A 22133-nucleotide genomic window follows, 5' to 3' on the forward strand; every position below is an offset into this window, starting at 1 on the left:
AAATTTTAGAGTAGCCTAAATGAGGTGCAATGTCTAGAGCGCCTGACAAATATTATAAGTCTTTTTGAATATGGCACCTGTTCTCCATATGCATAGGGTGGATTTAATACGCTGTGCTCCCTGTTTGTAGAGCTGAAATATTCCTTAGAGTTGTCTGTTCAGAGCTTTTGTCTTAAATTTGAAGGGCACCTGTTCATGTATACTGTTAAGTCATTTCATATGGCTATAAATTCGCTTTTCTAAATTTTCAATCCTGCCTGTAGCAGGTGCTACTGTTTTTATTCAATTGGAATTTTAAAAGACAGTAAAAACTAAGTTGTAAATAGCAATGCAACTGGGTGCAGCAAGACAAGAATATTGCCCTCAGCTCCTGTAATGAGCGTGTGTGTGTCCTATGAGTTACTGTTTTTCCACTGTTACTGGCACTTCTTGAAATATTTTTCCTATTCCTAGTTGAACTAATAAAGGAATTAGTTTTGTCATAATGGGTTTTTTTAGAGTGCTTGAGCTTGAACTTACAAGCTTAATGAATGATTATGCTACAAATAAAAAAAACTGGTTCTGTAATAAGCATTATTCAGAAGAAGTATAAATACTAGCCCAGTAAGAACAAAAAGTAATAGGCAATGTGTTGTACTTCAGCCTTTTTTTTCTTCTAGGATTCCTCCAGGAATGCACTGCTTAAATTCAATGGTGTATTTTGAATACTGAAAAAAATGGATAAGATTCATTAAGCCTTTTGTTTCAATCCAAGATACTCTCCCCCCCCCACACACCCTCAGTGCAGGGGACTCTGGTTTATGCCCTGGGGGGTTGTGAGCAGCATATAGGTGGGTCACTTTTTAAAAATTGATCAGCCTTCCATGAGTGGAGGGAAAATGCCATCAGAATAAGCTCTAGGTTTTGCAAGCCCCAGTGAACATTTGTGGGGCTGCAAATTTTGAGAAATCCTGTGGCATACAGATTAAAAACTTATTAAAAGTGGAATATTTCTTGCCCAGACCTAACCTTGATAAAATCAGTAGTTTAGTTTTATCAGTAGTTTAGTTTTATCAGTAGATAAAATCAGTGGGGGGGGGCAGTATCACATACTTGTTTTACCATTTTAAAAAGTTGTTTGAGAACAACCCCAATTTTATTTTACAAAACAGTGCTTTGCCTACTTGTATGATAGCATTGTCAAAATACTACACAATATTCGTATAAAAGAATTTACATGTGATATGTGTAATAAGGGCTTCAACTCTTACTGAATCGGAATTGTTCTGAAAAGATTTTAAGCCTAGTGTACTTCTCTCTCCATTTGTTTGAGCTAGAAAAAGAAAAGCAGGGGAAGACATCACCCCTTTACTATTTCTGAGTAATTCACTACCAGAAAGATGCTTTGGGGGAAGTGGTGGAGCATGTTAATAGGTCCTCCTCAAGCGTGTGGGAGGATACATTAGAGATGATGGGAGAAAGGCTGAGTCAAGGGATGCAGAGGAACCAGCCCATCACATCTCAGAGGTTGGTATGTTAACTCCCTTCGCGTAGGCTTCAGGCAAGCACAGGTGGACAACTGTTTCATAGAATGTGGAAACAGCAATTATGCTGGATATATCTGGTTTGATCAAGAGTTCATGTATTTTTCATTAGAAACATGGGTGTTGGGGAGTAAGGCAGACACCCATGTGTCCTTGAAAGAATTACCTTTATCCCCAGTCCTTGATTTTCTGTCCCCTGCATTTCCCCCTCCATCTCCTCCTCCAATAAAATGGGTGAGAATACTTACGTAGGGTTTTCCCCCCATGGCTCAGATTTTTGGGCAGTCTGGCCTCCTAAGGCACTTGGCCCTGAAGGTGAATCAGGCTTGAATTCTTACTACATAATTGCCCAGTACCTGGCTGGCCTTGGCTGATCTCCAGAAAGGGGGTTGGATTGCGGTGACTAACTTTGGTCTAATTGTTAAGAAAATTACATGAATGTATCTGAAGTTACCAGCAGTCAAATTCAGCTCTAAAGTAGTGTGTCTGCGTAGGTGGATAGTAATTAAGAGTTACAAAAGGAAGAATTTTCTCCAGCTTTAAAGGACAGGTATTGATTTTGAAGAGATTGCACAGGTAGATTGAAAGACCTGCCAAGGAGACCTCATGCCTATCACCTGCTTGGATATTGCAATGTGCTTTACATGTGTCTGCCTTTGAAGGCTATGCAGAAACTGCAATTAGTACAAAATGCAGCAGCTGGTATATTAGCAAATCATAGTTGCTGTAGTCCTACAAATATTTTAGGTTGTTAAGTAACCACAAGTTATTGGGTTACCAGGTGCAATTCAAAGTGCTGTTTTTGACCTCTAAACCCTAGATAGGTCCCATATATGTATCCATAAGACCATGAAGAAAGAGATTCACAATGTTTTCAGTGCTGGTCCCTATATTATGGACCAGCCTTCCTCTCAGTATTGACCAGCAGCCTCATAGTTGGCCTTCCAGAAGCTGCTAAAGACCAAGCTGTTCCAGAGAGAATTTGGAGGGTAAATGGTTGCCACCACCCTTGCTCCATTAGTGAATCTTTTAACTGACTACCATATGCTGATTTTATCCTGTGATGGAAGCTACTGAGAGTTCTGTTTTGGGACTGACCACACACAATAAATTGGAACCAAAACTTGTAGCTTCTTGAATGCAATTTCCTTCCCGTAGTCCTCAGTTGTAGCAGGGAAAAGCAAATCCTTGTGAGCTGGCAGCAAATAGGCTATTATGCAGAAACTGGACTTGCTTCTTTCAGCTGGGAGTACTCTTGCTCTTACAAATGATGCACATTAATTACACACCTGGGTGTGGTAAACAGTACTTGTGAAACTTTTGGCATGTGGGTGTTAAGTACTCCCCATCTTGTAGCCTGTTTTGGAGTTGCTTTATTGTAGAGAAGAGGCAGGCACCATCGCCAAAGAGTTGATTAACACCAGAACCATGGAAGGCTCGTGGAAGGGTTGGGTACTGCTGGTAGCGCTCTTTCTGGCTTTCTATCAAGGTAAAGAATGAGGGTTTTGTTTTTTCCTTACAAGAGAGTAGGGAAGTTTATGTTACTTGAAGAAAAAGGTAAAATGTGCAAGTAGGTATGGCTGGTTTTGATTCACCTTTGGGGGGAGAAGCGCACCTGGCTTGGCTGAGAAATGGGGAAGTGTATGAAACTGGGGATTCAAGTAAGGTGCCTTTCCCTCTTACATGCAGAATAATGATCCTGCCTTAATCCTAGAACTTCCACCCTCTCATGCAGAAGAGAAGGTGATGCTTGTGGCCCAGACACAGCTGCTCATATGGGAGGGCTGAATATTGGGCATAGGTTTGGCTGCCCTTCCTCTGTAGTGGCTGGGTTCCATTCACATAGAAGGTTTTGTTGTGGGTGACCAACAGGTGAGCTGGGGACATTTTAAGATGCCGCATCCCGTAGGCAATGACTTTAGTATCCTACTGAGAAGGGAAGTAGCATTTAGCTGTCAAAGCATAGAGCCACTCCAACATCTGCTATGCTCTTCCTGTGTTGTCCCATTGTTCTGCAAGATTAGACTTTCTCCAAAAGGAAAGTCTTGTTTAGTTTCTCTCAAAGCTGCTGCTTGACCCTCAGCTGATGTGTAGCCCTTATGAACAATGCCTTGTGTAGCCATGTAAGGGCTACATTGTAAATGGTAGCCTTGCATGTAGCTAGTTTCTTTTCACTTAGCAATTAGAGGAGGGGGATATCCCTTTTTTATTCCTTGTAGAATGGATGTTACGACTTTGAATGTAAGGCAGGCAGATACTTAGAATACGAGAAATTTCTTGGCTAGAGACTGTTCTTGCACAACCTGTTTTCAGAGTTACAAGGCATTTTCATTTCAAAGAGAAATGTGTACATCAACCACCTGAGGTGGTAACATAATAAATGTATGGTATCTAATAAAAGAGTGTGTGTGTGTGTGTGTGTGTGTGTGTGAGAGAGAGAGAGAGAGAGAGAGAGATCCCTTCATAATCTTATTGCTATCAGTACAAAGAAATAGTAAATGAATGATCGTTTGATTTGATTTTAAAGATGTGCAAAGGTGAGGATTTCTAATCCTGCTATGCGGAAGGACTGATGGCAATACTTTCTTTAATAGGCTATAATGCTCAGCTCAGTGGTGGGGATGTTTTTATCTTGGTCCATGAGCTTACATGCTTGATTCATGCTTTGAATGACTTTATATTGGCCCTTCTTTTGATACCCATGTAACTGGAGAGCAGGCTTGCTCATGCCTCAAGCCCTGATGGAAGACATTGGGGTATGTGTGCATTAGTACTGCACTTGGGTTTTAAAATCAGATGTGGTGCTGGCATACTGCTCTCCCACCAGCTGTGAAGGCTTAGGCTGTATAGATTGATGTCCTAAGGCTTTGTTTATTTGTTGTGAAGCTACTCTGAACTTGTTGGATGGATGGAAAGCAGAGGCTCAGAACACAGTATCTGAAGATAAGTACATTATATCCCACCTCATAGTGATCTGTGTGGTGCAGAAACCTGTATCCAGTGCTGTGGCTTCTATAAAGCAGTGAACCTATGGTTACTGGGTCTTGCAAGGAACAGGGACTTTCAAGGAGCTGGGTGCTTCCTGCATGGACAGCGACCACAGGACCTGCTCAGTATAGGATTTAGGACAGCCTGTGCTCTCATTGCTCAGCTGGGTGAACTCTAGTCACTAGCCAATTGCAAAAATGAACTTTTCAGAACATGAGCTGTGAATCCAGTACTGGTAGGTTGGGAGAGAGCAGAAAATATTAATTTTCATTTCTTAGTAATCTTAGGCTCACTGAGAGGAAGAGCAGAGGAGATTGCTGTGCTTAGAAATATGCATGGACAGATACAGCTTCTTCAGCCATCATCACTGCAGGTTTGGAAATGTTGCCAGTCTTTGTCAGAACAGCTAGACATTCCATTGCTTGCTTATTTCTGTTCTCTTTCTGTCTCTCAAAACTCACACATCATAACAGACCCCTACCTTCTCAAGGTAGGGGAGCAAAAGACCCTTCCTTGTCTCTTTCTGAAAGAAGCCCAGCATATTGGTTAAAAGCCTGCCAAGGTGACTTCCTGTGTCTAAATGAAGAAGAATTGGATATGAAGTAATCTAGAATGATTGACTTTCTACCAACAGGCTCAGATTAGAGCATCATATGATCTGCGATCCTTATCACCTTCCATATTGGCATCATGATTCAGCTTTATTCTTGCTGTGACAAAGCTACCTTCAAGATCTGATGAATCACTTCCCAGGCTTCTGTAATGCCATCCTCTTTTCTGGAGCATAGGCAGGGCATTGTACCAAGTAGATTTTCATGCCTAACTTGCCTCGAGGAAGGCCTGCAGTAGGGGGTGTATGTAATAGTCATTCCTAGGATCCTAGGAGTTACAGAAGGCACACCCCAACCCCCACATTATTGCACTATAGCCAGACACATTGCTTACAAGCTGGATGAGGCTCGTCCTTGCCTCCAAAAGCTCAGCACATACACACACAAAGCACAACAAAATCAAACAACGAAGGTGAGAAGTTGTATAATCAAAACATCTGAAAACACCAGCAAGAGCAATAATTTTTTGGGAGGAATTATCAGGATATTGAGTGCTCGTACCATCTTCTAACCAAATTGAAAAGCATTGGTTGATTAGCTGCCTTTCCTATTATATGGGATGAATCACACACACATCAACTTAAGCTCCCACCTCTGTTGCTAGATTTTGAAATCATCTGAATTCTTGGGACATGCTATGGAGGTTCTGGATGTTCTGGAAGCAGAAAAAGACTACTGTGGCAGTGGGGGTAGAGAGAGGAAACCTCATGATGCAATTAGGGAATAGTGATGGATTTGTTTGTATACTGTATGTCTGTAGGCTGCTACAGAAGAGGACAGGGCGTTTTCCTTCTGAACTAAGAAACGGTGCAGTTCCCATGATTTAAACTTTGACTCCTCCCAACACTAATTTCATGCTTATGTTTATGAATATACACATGCAAATTGAATTCAACATAGCCCAGACTTAACCCAGTTACCCAAGGCCTAAGAGGGGAGTTTCAAAGTACTAATCCCGAAAGCAATTACGCTGATGAAAAGGAATGAGCAAATCTACTTATTCAGTAACTGGTTCTGTGCTCTTGTCTAGGAAATACTCCAATTTGTCTCTCTCTGGGATTCATCCTCTGTGTGTCAGATTGACTGATAGATGGAGATATAGATATTCCCTGGAAATCCTTTTATCCCAGTATAACGCCATGGTCTAAATGTTGTTAAAAAAATAAACTAATAAGCATATACCTGCCACAAGAGATGGCGATAGCTTGAAAGTAAGTAAAACCTATGGATGACATCTGTGGCTAATCTCTAGCACATGAATTTGCTATGGACTCTGAATAAAAACTAGAATCCACTGGAACTTCTGCCATTGCTAACATAGAGCTACATTATTGAAAAAGTTCTATACTCTTCATTAATTCTTACAGAATTAATTCTTGAAGACAGTTCTCCAAGGCTAAGGTCTATTTATTCAAGTGATCACAACTCAAACAGCACATCAGTTGAGAGTCACCATAAATCAAGCATCCTTTTGGCTGACTGTTAATTTTTCTTCAGAGGTTGCAACATCTTTTAGTGGGACATGCTGAAAATACACGTGCTCTAAAACGAAAATCTCTGGATGGTGAGGAATTCATGCAAAATAAGAGGCATTTTGTTTTGCTTTATTCTACATCCCCAAACTGAAAATTATACTTAACACTATACCCCCCCCCCAAAGATCCACAATTCAGATGATGCTTTCTTACTAGGCTGGATCCAAATGGTTGCATGGATATAAAAAAACACAACAAAAGCTGGGAAATCACTTCAGAGGCTGTATAGCTTTTGTAACCACTGTCTGAACATATAATTTGCTTGAGCCAATAGTTAGTTTTTGCCATGGGGTTGATGTACAAATGTAGAAATGTCAACATGCCTGCATATACCAAGAGTCTGGTGTGTTCAGTGCTACAACTGCATTAAGAGGCAATCATCTAGAACAGGGTTCCTCAACCTTGGCTGGGGAATTCTGGGAGTTGAAGTCCACCCGTCTTAAAGTTGCCAAGGTTGAGGAACCCTGTTCTAGAAAGAAGGAAAGAGCTCACCACAACATCAAGTCATTCAGGGTGGGGCCAGCCTGCATATTTATTTCTATTTCCTTCCCTGGGAGATAATCTAAATTCTCCGTGTTCCCATGATTGCAAGTGGTACTTCCTCTGCCATGAATGTATTCAACCGTTCCCTTGTTCCTTGTACAGTTAATGACATTTGCACTGAAGCTTGTATCAATGGGTGATGGCGTCTTGTGCGAAGGAAAATTGGTTGTTGCAAATGAGGTATGGCATGCAAGGTGCACCTTCCCATCTTTTCTCTGGGAAGCATGCATCACAATCTCTGTTCCTCCTGTTCTTCACAATACCCCTGTGAGATAGGTTGGGCTGTGGACCGAAGTTGCTGAGCTAGGTTCAATGATGGAAGATGGAATTAAGTCTAGGTCTCTTGTGCCAACACTTCACCAGCTACACCTCACTAGCTCCAATATGTATTTGTGTGTGTGTGTGTGGGGGGGGGGTGACAAAGTCAGAAAGGGAGAGAATGAAATGTACCCTGGGATTCAGAACACTGGAAATGAACAGGGAAGAAATAAACAATTGCCATATTGGGGTCAGGTGGATAGGTGGGCAAATAGCCCCTTGTGGGTCATTAGTTGCCCTGTTAATCTCTCATTTAGTTACTGAATATCAGCATTCTCACATCTGTTTCCTTAGGTCTAACAATGGAATAGCTTCAAAAACTGGATACTGAAGAATCTCCATTGCTGGATTTTGTTTCCTTGTTTTGTACAGAAATACTATCAGTCCCTTAGCCATGTAGCAGTTATTCGCTGCCATCTTCATGATCTTCAGTGTTAGCAGTATTATTTTCCACAAACACAACTGTTGTAGAGAAATAGTGAATATTTCCCCCTCTAATCATGGGTCAGACTGCAGCTATGCTATTCCCAGGATTCACTTATGTTTCATGATGGTGACCAGAGGCATCTACAGGATCTGATATTTCTGTTACACAAGATACAATAACGTGATGTCACAAAGTATGTACAAAGGGGCAAGGCTTGGATCACAGTGGCACAATCCTGCTTTCATCATTTGCCCACTCCCCACCCCCCTGGATATCTCTGTTAGGGCCGTCCCTACTGTTAGACCACGTAACCATCTTAAACCAAGAAGGTGCCAAGAATGTTGGATAGTGCTAGCAAATTAATCTATGATGCTGCCCATGTCAGTTGTTGAAATAAGATTCAGGTTTTGTGCAGGAAAACTTTTTCACCCTTTGCTTCTGATAGCAAAATGCCTGTGACTTGCCCAGTGACTGCAGGAAGGAGGAAGACAATTCTTGCTTATGCCCTTGTGCTCCACATTTTGGTATACTGAAAGATTAAGTTTGGATCCCACCCAGAACATTTGGGAAATTTAGCCTTTATCTTGGTCTAGAGTACCTCCTCAGTATAAGAAGTATAGTGTAAGATAATTTGAAATAATAGTAATGGTCACCTTCCTTTCCACCCCACATTTTTCTCTAAATTAAGGGACCAATATTTTGTGCTGGTGTTGAAGGCTCTGTTGAAGTCCCGGTCTTTTCACAGAGCCCTAATTCCTGTGGTTCTTTAGTAAGAACTGCGGCATTAGCTTGGAAATAATTTTTAACATATGACAGAAAATCACAATTCCACCTTTGCACCTTTGCTACCCCTAGAAAAATCCTACTGAGTTGTCTTTGGATGTAACCTGCCTTCCCAGCATTTTGAAGCAAATTACTGAAAACATAATCTCAACATATCAGTGTTTGTTTCTTGCCTAGGAGTTTGCAAGCAAGGAGGTCTAGAATTCTCATAGCTTCCCTAGGTCTTATTATTTATTTATTTATATGTCAAATTTGTCACTGCCCATCTCATTGAAATGACTCTAGGTGGTTTACAAAACAGTTAAAATCAATTAAAATTACAATATACAATACTCTTAATAAATAGAAAATAAATAGATCCAAGAATAGATATAAAATTGGCAGTCACTCCCAGCATTGGGTAAGATTGTTATTACCCCATGCAAGCTGGCAGAGCCAGGTCTTTAATCCTTTAATTTTACATTTATTTACATTTATTTTAAAGTTAAGTATTATCTTTCCCCCTGCTACTTTTCTATTATACCTACAACGTGACAGATTTTAAAAAGCTGGAAAAGTTGGGCCATCTTGAATTCTGCTATATGACAACTTATAATTAGCAGACCCATTCTGAACGTATTCAGCCACTTTGTAAACGATTTGAGGTAGCTGGCCAAAATTTTAAGAAGAATATTGGAACAATGAGAAGATTCAACCATCTTGCTAAGCTAGTCTTCTCCAACAGTTGTCTCCAAGACCAGAGATCTTTTCTTGAGCTTCCCCAAAAGTTCTTCCTGAATTGTAATGTATAATGTGACTGAGTGAATAATGATACATGCAAACAATTAGATTAAAAAGTCTGGCTCTGACTGTTTTGGGGGATGTGACCTCTGTCATACCAGTCAAAGTACTGTTGGCCAGAAAAAAATCCACTTCCTTGCTCCTGACCTTCCTGAAGTCTTACGGGATTTTGCTGTAGGTATTTAATTAAAGTCACTCCTAGTCCAGCATCCCTTGTTCGAGGTTATCATCTTTATAGCAAGGCTCTGTGTGTTTCATAGATATATAATATGAAGTAATGTATTCTATAAATATTCTTTCTTTGGAGAAGAACATGTAATTATCCACTTCATTAACTACCCATAAATCCATTCAGTAAATATATTCACTCCATATTTTATGATGTGGTAGTTCAATTATCAAAGATTCTAATTATTTTTACAAAAATTGCAACCCTAATTTATATAATCCTCAATACGGAGGAACTCAATTTAATATTCTGTATTTAGTTCATATTCTGTATGCCATTCTGTACCTTTTTATTTAGTTGCAACAGGACAATAAATTGCCCTGATTTAGGTATTTTAACACCTCTGATTTTTCACAAACTCTGCTTCTTTCATATTGATACAATTAAAAATTTCTTTTCTATTGGAGCAAGTGAGCGATTCAGCCACTGAGAAAAGCAACTATTCATGAACTGGCATATAGGAATTTTATTATATTTTATTTTATTTTATATTCTTCAGTTTATAGGCTATTCTAATCTGGAGACACTTGAATTAGCTGAATTGCTCTGCTAAAACTCCAGGTTGTTTGAATTAACAGATTAGCCGTTAATTTGAATGAAGTGATCATGAAGACTTTAAATCTTCTAATATTGGAAGATTACAGGAGCTGAGTGTGTTTAATGAGTTAAAATTTTAACAACAGCTTCATGCATAGAAGGTAAGTAGAATAATCATGTTCAGTGAATGTAGCTCATGTGGCTAATTTGTAGTTCAGTGTGTCATGCAAGCCCTGTAAACTGGGTTACAGTAAGTGATGGTTCCGTTGAGAAAGTTGTGTACACACAAGTCAGTCATTTAAAAGCAAAAACAAAACAAAAAACTCCTTTGCCCGCTTGTTCTTAAATCCTAGTTAAAAGTGGAGGACAATTTTACCCAACATGGTGACCTTCAGACATACTGAATTCCAGCCCCCAACATTCCAAGGAGAGGTGTCCACATGGTATGGTCAAAAAAAGTCAAGATGGTAGCCATGACAATGGGATTAAAGTTCCACTTGTTATTTAAGTTGGTCACACCATTGTGGCCCCCATCTTTGATTTTTTGACCTCATCCTGTGGATACCCTTGATTCCAAGCCAACTGACTGAGAATTATGGTAATGGAAGTTCAACACCACTTCCAAAAATCCAAAGACTTTTAAAGGAGTTGGTCTACTTAAAAAAAAAAAAATCAAAACAAATTCAAAAGATGCTGAGCCCAGTGGAAGTTATTCAGGTAGCTTGCAGCCAGAATGTATGAAGTAACAGCTGGGAGGGGTTATTTTGTATCATCTCTCTGCATATTTGTATCTGAGGTCAGAAAGAATACTATAAGAGTTATGCAGATAAGAAATTCTCTTGCTGTGCAAGAAAAATTCTTATTGCTAAAAGATTTTCAAGGGTAATTAATGCCGAGAAGTTGCAGTTGCTGGGGTTATTAAAATGTTAGGTGCTGGTGTTTGGAAAAATACTTCTAGTAACTGTGGAATGCAAGATATTTTTAAGTATTTGGCACCATCTTAGTATTTGCCACCAAGTATATCTTGTTTTCCTCCTCTTTGATTAAAAGAGACAAGACATTTCATGTAAGGTGAGATGAGGCAATGATCATTTCCTAGGTGGTTCAGTGGTTAGAGACCTGGGTTAGGATGTGGTTAGATGGCCAAGTCCCCATACAGCTGTAAAGATTGCAGGTTTAGGGTTAGTGATATCTTAGCCACATCATCAGGCAAAGCACCCTTGGAGAAGGCAGTTAGGTGTTGTTCATTGCTGGAACGAGCAAGATATAAATACAAAGGTACATAATAGTACCTTAAAGCCTTAGAGTAGCTATAATAAGGCCCTATTAAATTGTACCCATAGCTTCATCATTGTTACTTGGTTCTTTATTAGTTACAGTTTTATGTAGTAGCTATATAGGCAGCAAGAGTGACTAGACTGAACACTGGTCACTGTGGTATACAGGCAGAGCTATACTGAAGGAATGAAGTTTGCTGAAGTTGAAATTGTACAGAGATTGCATATCATGCCATAACAAAATTGAATAAAAACAATAGAATCAATTATCCAATCGATGGATAAGTGATCATTCATTGTTAAGAAATTCTTTTACAGTGAGGCATTCATTGTTAAGAAATTGTTCATGGGAGGTAGCTCATGTAAAACTGTAATACATCTTCCTCTTAAAGTAAAGCAATTCAAGTCCAGAACATTATTAGAAATTTTTTTTTTTAAATGCAGGTCTCTGAGTGATTGTTTGCATGCCTGCTTTTCCCAAGGTTGTACCATCTCAATTTATGGGACTAGAATCCCATCATCCTAGCCAGCAGAGTGAATAGCATAAGGGCTGAGGGTGATGATGGGAGTCTAACATTGTAGAGAACACCAGGTTGAAGAAGGCTTGTTCAGACTTATTGATTGGCTTAGCACAGTTGTCAGGATTACACATTTATGTTGCTCCAACCCATTTGTGTGCATTTCAGAACCTGGATCCACAGTTATGGAATGTTCTTCCCTCCTTATCCAGCTCCATTTCCTTGAGTGCATTTGAGAAAGATTTGGACACTTAACTGATTTAATAAAGCAGATTGATTGATGGAAGCAGTTGTGAGTGGATGATGGAAGTTAATAAAGTTAGATGGTAGATATTGTATACCTTATTAGTAAAGTTAGTTGCCACGGCGATCAGTTCATGGGCTTAGGATATTATAGTTATACAACTGTTATTTATGATAAATATATCATAATGTAAATTGCTTTTATTGTTTTTGTGTAATTTTAACCATTTTTACTTGGGTTTTGTTTGTTTATTTTGGTCATTGACCAGTACAATACATAAATATCAGAAAATATAAAACACTAGAACCAATATAGGTAGCATATAACATATAAAGTTAGTCTAAGATCTATAAAAACTAAAGTTAATCTAAAAAGTTAAGCGTTATGATGAGCTATGCCACTTACGAATAGTAAATGCATAAACATTTTAGCTATGTGGACCTACTGCTATCTATAGTGTATAATGGTCTTACAATTTTCAGATAGCCCCCTCCCCCTGAGCAAAATCTCACCACCTGAGCTGCAACATCAACATTGCTATCCTTTGGTAGAAAATGGAGATAGGATTTAATGGGTTTACCTTCTAGTCTCTTAATGAGTAGAGCAGTGTTTTTCAACCTTGGCAACTTGAATATGTGTGGACTTCAACTCCCAAAATTCCCCAGCCGGCATGCCGGTTGGGGAATTCTGGGAGTTGAAGTCCACGCATCTTCAAGTCACCAAGGTTGAGAAATATTGGAGTAGAGTAATCCTCTGGCTTATTCATAAAGAGGGCAGCCAAGAAGAATAGATTCTGTTTCTCCTTCTCCACAAGGGCAGACTCTTTCAGAAGAAGGGGTCTTGTGCTATTTGTCCTCTGGTACTGAAGAAGGAAAGGAATTACTGTGTGCCCTAGAGAAAACCCATCTCTGTTTATAGAAAGTTAAAATACCCAGGCACTTAGCAGAAGCTTTAGGAGGGCCTTCTATTAACATGAGGTAAGAATCTGGAGCTTGCAATACCATCTTTCTGCGATTCTGTATCAGCTATCCTTGAACTGACTATGTTCACAGCATCCTTGAAGCCCATGTGGCTTAGAAATTCAAGTGAAAGTCAGTACATATTGATTTTTTTTTCTCACAGGTTAGTTGCCCGGTGTCTCTGTACTTGTTCAGTAGTAGCAGTAATGGCCCTAAGGAAATTTGATTGGACACTTCTTGACCTTTTGGCTAAGATCACATGTTTGTATTCTTACTAGTTAATTCGTTGTATGGCTGAACCACATTCTGGTGGGGGGGACGCCATAGGTAACATTTTAAAAATTATTATTATATAATATAGTAATACAAATAAAAGGAAATCAATAGTCATTTAAATTAGCCATTGAAAAATGTTCAGATGAGTACTAAGAATAAAGCCGACTTATTGGTTAGCCATTCTCCAGAAAAATATCAGTTTAAAACAATGTGGAATTTCTCTGATAATGATTTCAAATGATTTTAGATCTTCGTCCTGTTATTATTCATATTTATTATCTACTTAGGTATTATAAGATATGCTTCAAATATGCAGTTTGGCAAGGGGAAAAGGAAAATCCTCTCCCTCCTGTGAATATTGTGTATATTCTATTTGGTTGACTTATCTCAGTTCTGGTGATCTATATGGAATTTAAATTAATTAGGCCTAAATGTGCTTCAGATGTGCAACTCAGTTCTTTTTTTTAAATGGGGAGATGAAAGGAGGGTGTGGACCATGCAAATTATGTTCTAACCTAGCAAATTATGGATAGTCCAAACATTCAGTTCTTTGTAGAGCAAGACATATGACACCCACATTATAATCACGAGCTGCTTGTTCACCTGACTTATTTATTAAAGACAAAGTGAGAAAGCAGGTCACCAATACTGAGCTGTTATGGTAAATTTTGTTATGGTAGCCCATTATGCCCACCCTTTGCAGGTTTCCAGCAAACACAGAACATGTGAAAGGCCTGTTCTTCAAAGCTAGCACACCCTCATTCCTGCCTCCTGATTTTAGGAGCCTTTTTCCTCTTTCTTCAGAGATGGGCGTGTCAGTAACAAGGCACAGCGTGGAGGAAAATGTAATCCCAGGAACACAGTGACCCAACGGGGGTGGGTGTGAACTACTTCCAACTGGATATGAACTCCTGGAGCAAGATGAATGGAGGCAATATAATTCCTGGAAAAAGTGTATTCTCTGTTGCTCCAGCTGCTTACTTTCCCATATTTCCAATTTTATTCTTTTGAGACGATCTGTGTTTTTATTTACGTGTTCAAGATGAAGCAAATATCTGGTTTTGGGGGTCTTTTTAACTCCTCCCCACCCATTGTGAGCAGGCTTCTGGTTTGATAGATTTATCCTATTCTTATATATCTAATGCCAGTACAAAAATCATACTTTGAAAATTAATCCAGTTGGATCATCCTAGGAATTTGTTTCTATAAGCACTAAAACTGTAGCGTGTGATTCTACCACATCAAAATTTATTCCTCCTCAGGAGAATGATTAAGCCACCAAAATAGTCAGAGAATGCATCGCATTCCTGCATAAAACATACACATTAATTATTCCTCTTATTTGTATACATTATCAGGGTATACTTAAACGTGCAGAAGGTAAATCCACATGTATCATGTGAGTGTTAAAATATCTAAGTTGTTTAATTTTCATTCCATTCTAGATTGAATGGAGTCAAATTTTCCTCCTACGTTTAATTGAAACACCAAAAGGGTGGTTGATTCAGAAGGAATTGCTGTACTGTATGTGTGAGAGTTTAGCTATTTTCTCTCTAGCTGCAATATCTCTGGAAATCATTTTTCACACCCCAATTAAGCTTTGGAAACAAAATTTCTGTGGGCACTTAACATCTCAGGGAAATAGACTTAAGGACCAGACCCAAAAACATTTCTATTCCTTTTTGTCTTCATTCCAGCAATGAGAGGCAATAATTTTGACCACTGCATGCCTATCTTAGAACCACAACTTTGGGTGGGGCACAACACTTTTATAGAACCAATATCATACAACAAATAAAAGCAAAATACAAGAAAAATAGAAACCGAGAAAATGAGTTCTGGTCTGTAAAGACTGGGAAAGTAGACCATATAGAGTCTTGCAGGTAGGCACTAAAAAACCCCCAGTAAATAATTAGCAAAATAGTATATGTAGATATACATTTTAAGAAGATTTTTTAAAAAATTGTTGAATATTTTGAAAAACATTTTATTGTTTTTCTTGTTTTGCAACTGAATTACAGCCCTGACTTGCTGGTGCTATCTATCTATCTATCTATCTATCTATCTATCTATCTATCTATCTATCTATCTATCTATTGCTTCAATCATGTGAAAGTAGTTCTTTTAAATCACTTGTGCCTGACAATGTATATTATTTGTGTAAACAGGGCAGTATAAACTGATCTCAACCACACCACCCTTGAAACAGGTAAGAGAAGCAATCTGATTGTAGCGTAAGGCATCTTATGTCTCAATGATTCAGCTTGCTGAGACTGAGAAAAAGGAAATTTGGGGTGTTATGACAGAGAAAACACCACCTACACAAGCCTAGATAAGAAGGTGAATTAAGTATAGAAAATCTTCAGGGAAAAAGCATTTCATTTCAGGTCAATGGAAAAAAAAAGGGGTTTTGAGAAGAAGAAACAAATGGGTAGTATAACAGAAACTAATTTACATTTCTTATCCTAACTCTGCCCCAAAATTAGGATAACAGAGCTAGGAGAGGCTATAAAATGAGAGGTGTTGGGAGTATAAATTCCTTATTTAGTTTTTATATAGAGTGATTATATAGATTATATAGGGTGATCTCTGGAAAGTATCAGAAATATTGTTGGATATTTCAGGCACTGGGAGTATGATTTAACATATGCAAATCTCAAGAAAATGGGTATTAATGCAAAGATGTTGGACAAATAATACATTAGTACTTGGAGAGAGAAGTTCTGATCATCTGTCAAACATCCAATATGCACTACTAAATATTGTCTATAATAGGAAGCTCATGTCAAGGACACTTGAGCAATACAAAAAGGACAACTAATTTGCATGGGGTTCAGATAAACATGTTAATTTATTTTACAAGCCTTGATAACATGTTGGTTACTTACTTATGTGAAAGCTGTGCCATACTAAATGAATTCTTCCTCATCCTTAGACATGGTTTCTACCTGCTTTAACCTCTAATAAATTGATGTGTAATAATAAGAATAATTTAAAGAGCAATATTTTGTCTTTAAGACCCCAAAGAGTCATATGTGCTCAGAGCAGTTCAACAATATTTCAAGAACTCTTAACTATGCCCATTCATTGTTAAGCTAGTGCTTAATATACAAGGGGATTCTCCATTCACAAAATGTAGGGCACTGCTGGAATTTCTTTAGCAAGTGAATAATTGTGCTGGACATAGATATGGATCTGGAGCAACGTTTTGTTGAACCTGTTTTAGCCTGGCACAAAAGCCACAGACTTACACAAGTGTCATTAACTACTCTCGAAACAATCCTGCCCTATATTATAGTTCTCTGAAATGGTTTTAATTTTACTATATTTGATGTGTATGTATGTTGTCCCAACTGGGACTTTCTGTCCTTTCATAATCACTAAAAAGACGTTGCTGAATTCTGCACCTGCTTTACCTCGATAATTAAATGAGATATGGAGCCCCAAACCAAATCTTGTAATATGGTGGCTCCCCTGGGCATGGATCCCAGCAATTCATTCCATCTGTTACCTCCTTCCCCATGAAAACCAGCTTTCTGTACTTGCTAAATTATTGTTTGTTTTGTTTTAATGAATTTCCTTAAAACTTCTTCCGCAAGCTGTTTTATCTCCCTTTTGTTGTATAGATGACAATGCAAGAATCCTAATTAGGAGAACTGCCAGCAGAGGAAAGAAGACATACTGTCCAAAAGGCTCACCATAATATACAGTATGCATGAATCTATAAGAGACTTAAATATAATTGGAGCCTGAAAATCTTGTCTTGTTGGTGTTCTTCTAGTGTCAGCATCTCCCAAAAGCTGATGTACAGTTGAAGTATACCTTTGATATAAGCTGCACGGCAGGTTACTTATCACCAAAGTTAGTTACTCGTTCCATGGAGCCTCCCCTTTTAGTATTCATTGAGTAATTTCTCCATATTCACAGTATCTCAGGGCAATCCATTCAGTCTCACACGTACACACAAGCATGCCCTTTTAGATGTGTAAGGAAAGAAGCTGAAATGGCTTGAAGGATATTCTCCAAGGCTGCTTTTGCCCAAAGCAAGATCTGTTGAATAACTGAGTCCCTGATAACTGAGGAATGATCTTCTCAAGTAGTTCTTCTCATTTATACGTTTTTCCCAGAAAATGCTTTTGAAATCAGCAGAATTAAATCAAAAGTGAGCTGTGTACAGGAACAAACTACAGCAAAGTTGCTGTTTGGGAAACAGTACATCTGAGGGGAAAATTCACTTACTTTCCCTCAAAAGGTTCAGTTGTCAAGGTAGTAACAGCTGTTGCAGCTGTTCCTGTTCTGGGTTATACCCCAAATGGGGGCGGGGGGAGGACATACTTATGTTTTGCAGGTTTTGAATATTTGCATCAGCTTCTCACAAGTTTTGGACTGACAAAAGATATCAACCACATTGTACATAAAGAGAGAAATGTCTAAATCTAGAGTGACTTATGTTCTCCTGCGGTGTCTAAACCTGCAGAATTTAGGAAACAAAAATGGCTGATTCAGTTGATTCCCACACTGTAGAGAACCACGCGTTCTATTCTTGCTGTATGTGATTGGAAGTATAAATGCACGCCTGCTAATATTAAACAGAATATCTCTTTTGACCTTTCTACTTCTTTCGCTTATATTGCTACCATTATTAGTGGAAATTGTGAAAGAGATGATATAATGTCTTCTCCCAAACTCTGAATCTAGCTCCTTCATGGGCTCAGGAAATAGTTTGTAATATGTTGCAAGAACCTACTTAAACACTACAGAGTTGTGTCCAACTATGTCAATCCACTGATGAAAACAATGAATCAATCTCTCACTGTAACTTTTGCAGACCCCTTTTGCTTCTATGTCTGTTCTGAAGGTCTGGGCCATTTACTGAAGATCTGGGAGAGTGGCTGGAAATAAGAGGGGAAGGAAGGAAGGAGAGCCTTCATTTTGGGCTCCTGGGCTGGAAGAATCTAGAACAGTGTTGTCCAAACTTGGCCACTTTAAGATGAGTGGACTTCAACTCCCATGCTGGCTGGGGAATTCTGGGAGTTGAAGTCCACTCATCTTAAAGTGGCCAAGTTTGGACAACACTGATCTAGATGAACACTGGATGGCAGTAGAGCGATACAGAAAGCTAACCCTTTACTGTCATCTAGTGGTGGTCTGAAATTTTACAATTCAGATCTGGTAGCTGTAATTCATCTCGTGAGCGGAAGCCATTTTGTGTTAAGAGTTCTGATTTATATTTTCTTTTCGAATCTCCACCGTGCATTTTCACGTGATACATTCACAGAGTATTTTTCAACTGTTCTGCAGTTGAGGTCAGTTCCACATCAAGGTGGGATAGTAATGCTGTAGCGAAAAATAGGAGTGGTCAAACAGGAATGAAATCAGTAAGGGATTTTTAATACTACAGGAATGATAGTAATAATAGAGCTGGCCTACTTTACAGGGATTGCATAAAGATTATGGAGCTATGTACTGTATGTGAAGCAGTTTGAACACTTCTATCTAAACTGCTAACGTGCAAATATTTGAAAGTTTATTTTAATGCTTGATGCTGACAGTGTGTGAGACACAAACGGAAAAACACTTTATGCAACAGCATTTGGTACAGAATGGCTATGTGGTTCATTTAACCAGCTAGAAAGCATGTGTGCCAAGAGGCGACAAAATTCAGACAACAATCACATAGGGCCAACTTTCATGGCTGAATCCCAAAGTGTGAAATGTAAAATCCTGAAACTGTGGCTTGGTGGTGGCCCAGAATAAACCTTCTCTGTGGTGGCACCTTTGCTCTGGAATGACCTCCATTGTGATCCCTTATGTGTTCATATTTACGTGAAGTGAATTTTGATCATGGCACTACAGGGAGATGTGTACGAGAGAGGGAGTCGTGAGACTTTTTTTTGGTATTCTTTGCTGTTGTTAGCCATCCAGATTCACTTTCAAATGGACAGCCATATACACTGAATAAAAGAAAGAAAGAATAGATGGGATTTGCTTTAGTGGGGAAAAATATGAGGAAAAGCAGGCTTTAAGATATGACAGAAAAAAAGCCATAGCCAGGTGTTGTGTTTGGAAAAACAACAGAATAAGGGAAAAAATGTTATATTGAAAAGAGCCCCCTTTGATCAAATAAAGATAATAGCCTTTTGTTGTTGTTGTTATCCTAAAGCTATTTTGGGGGTGGCAGATTAGCACTCCCATCATCTTGAAAGTATACTCAAAAGTCCAATATGTCTAGACAGTGTCAGACTGAGTCAAGATTTAGTTGAGAATTTGTATCATATATCTGTTTCCTAGGCTAGAGATTGTCATACCAGAGATTAATTTCACTCACTGATTGCAGTTTAATCCGTAGTAATCAGCTGCAAGAGGACCACCTTGCGGCTGTCATCCCCTGAAGATCTTTTCAAATATTTGTATTTCTGTTTCTGCAATAATAATGCACACATGGATATGTGGATTAGCAAAGAGCAAAAGAGCCAGTTTGGTGTAGTGGTTCAGCTTCTGGCCTAGAAACCTGGAGACCCTTAGGCATGACAGCTGGCTGGGTGACTTTGAGCCAGTCACTCTGTCTCAGCCCAACCCAACTCACAGGGTTGTGGTTGCAGGAAAAATAGGAGGCAGGAGAATTAGGTATGTTTGCTGCCTTGAGTCGACCAAAATGTATTTAAAAAGGCAGGAAAAGATCATCATCATCATCAAACCACATCTGCCTATCCCAGGTCCTTGGGAAGGACTTGATAGGTGGATAAAAATGCCAAATCCAGTCTAAATATCTGGCTGGCTGTGCAACCAACCATAATAATAATATGGCTTGACTGACAGTTAAGGGAGTTAGAAGTAGGGTTTATGGATGTCATTAGGTACCCCCTTAATTCTTCCCATTAATAGGCATTTGACCATTAGTGGCTAGGATTTTCCCACATGGCTGTTTAGAGTATATGTACAAGCCATTAAAAGAAAGCAAGGTGTAGCTGGTATTCATAATGGAGTAATTAAAAAAGGTTTACACTATATCTCCCTGTTCCCCTCCATGATCTTTAGATGACTGGCTGGCCTTTATACTCTGTGCTTATCTATTAATCATCATTTATTGTGCAGTATATAGCACTTCTGTGCTTTTCTGTCTTTATTGTGTTCACTTCATACTGTATTATGTGGTAAGTCATTGTTATTCCTATTTTACAAAATGGACGTTAGAAGTGGAGTTCCTTCTCCAGGCTGTTCTTACCTGGCTGAATTATGTTTTGAGGCCATGTCTGTGGTTCTAAAAGTGTCTTCCTGGATCAAATCTATATCCAGGTAGGGTTCAAATCCATGATTGGGAATAGCACTTAGTTTCACGATGAGATAAAACTGTTTTCTGTTGAGCATCTGACATCTGTTGTCGCTCTCCTCCTTCTGGCAGCTGCTGGAATTCCTGTGAGTTCACAGAAGGAATGTATGGAATATCCTTCAACGTGGTGCCAAGATTTTGCTACAGCTCTGAAGTGTGGGACTTTGGATCACTGTCAGAAAATGCTGCAACTTGACAGCACTGTGAGTATACATGACACTAATAAAATTTCCATTCCATTCTTTCCATTCCACTGAATCTAAGGTCTACATCAGCGTTTTTCAAACTTGGCAACTTTAAGATGTGTGGACTTCAACTCTCAGAAGTCCCCAGATAGATAGGTAGATAGATATGTGTGTATGTTGAAGACTGCATCATTTATTTAATAAATTTGTTGTCCTCTGTAATAAAATGACTATCAGCAGCTTGCAATATTTTTCAGTCCGTTATTTTAAAACATCCATAGTATAATAGTAAAATAAAATTAAACTACAAATATGCATATAATTAAATATATAAACAGCTGTAATAAAATAAAAAATAAAACCAATGCTGTAAGTGAATAAATAAATAGATGGGGACAATCACAATGCAAAAACTCTTCTAAATAATTCTGTTTAAGAAGTCTACAGAATACCATTAATGTGGAAGCTGATTGCACCTCAGGGGAGGAATATTCCATAAAGCAAGTGCCACAACTGAAAAGTTGGGCCTCTGAGCCTCCATTCCCTTTACCTCCCAAAAGTGAAGGATTATTTGAAATTTCTCCTGGGACATCTGCATTGAAACTGGTTGAAGAACATGATTCTAGAGATAGTCATCTCTTTGCACCTATGAACCTTTTGATCTCAAGGGCAAATGCAAGAAATAGATGGGGGTTAGGGTCTTCACCCACTGTCCCTAGTTAAAGGCAAAGGGAACTTCTTGTTTCACTCTTTCTCCTTTGTCCCTTTCAAGATGTAATTCAGATACAAGTGAGTCAGGTAATTTTTAATAAATACCATTTTTATTTCAAATACATTAAATGTCTACTATTCATTGATAGCTTAGGCTAAGCCTATACTTTGCATCCAAGATTAAAACAAAGAGATGGAAATAAAGAGATGGAAAGTTCATGCAAATGACCAATGTCCACCTTAACCTCACTCTTGAATTGTCTGTTAAAAGATAGTGTAGGTTTGGATTTATTCAAAACACATTTCCGTACTGATAGTAATTCAGGACTTTTAGATGCTTCCAATGTGTCTGGACTAAA

The 22133-nt window shown here is 38.7% G+C and overlaps 1 protein-coding gene across 2 annotated transcripts in view; it reads left to right on the top strand.

The window, feature by feature from the left end:
- Positions 1–35: 35 nt before the first annotated feature.
- Positions 36–22133, top strand: part of LOC103057787 (prosaposin-like) — a 30929-nt gene continuing 8831 nt past the window's right edge. Inside the window, exons 1-2 of one of the 2 annotated variants that reach the window (XM_088144360.1) lie at positions 36–3012; positions 20951–21081. In XM_088144360.1, the coding sequence (XP_088000486.1) occupies positions 2952–3012; positions 20951–21081 (192 nt within the window). In that variant the 5' untranslated portion in view covers positions 36–2951. Of the gene's footprint in view, positions 3013–13004; positions 17258–20950; positions 21082–22133 lie in introns of those variants that run through there. The other variant, XM_088144359.1, reaches the window with a different exon arrangement.

This window comes from Python bivittatus, unplaced genomic scaffold (assembly GCF_059951505.1).
Source record: "Python bivittatus isolate LINGU-HERP-01145 unplaced genomic scaffold, Pbiv_v1 ctg000400_np1212, whole genome shotgun sequence".
Lineage (NCBI taxonomy): Eukaryota > Metazoa > Chordata > Lepidosauria > Squamata > Pythonidae > Python > Python bivittatus.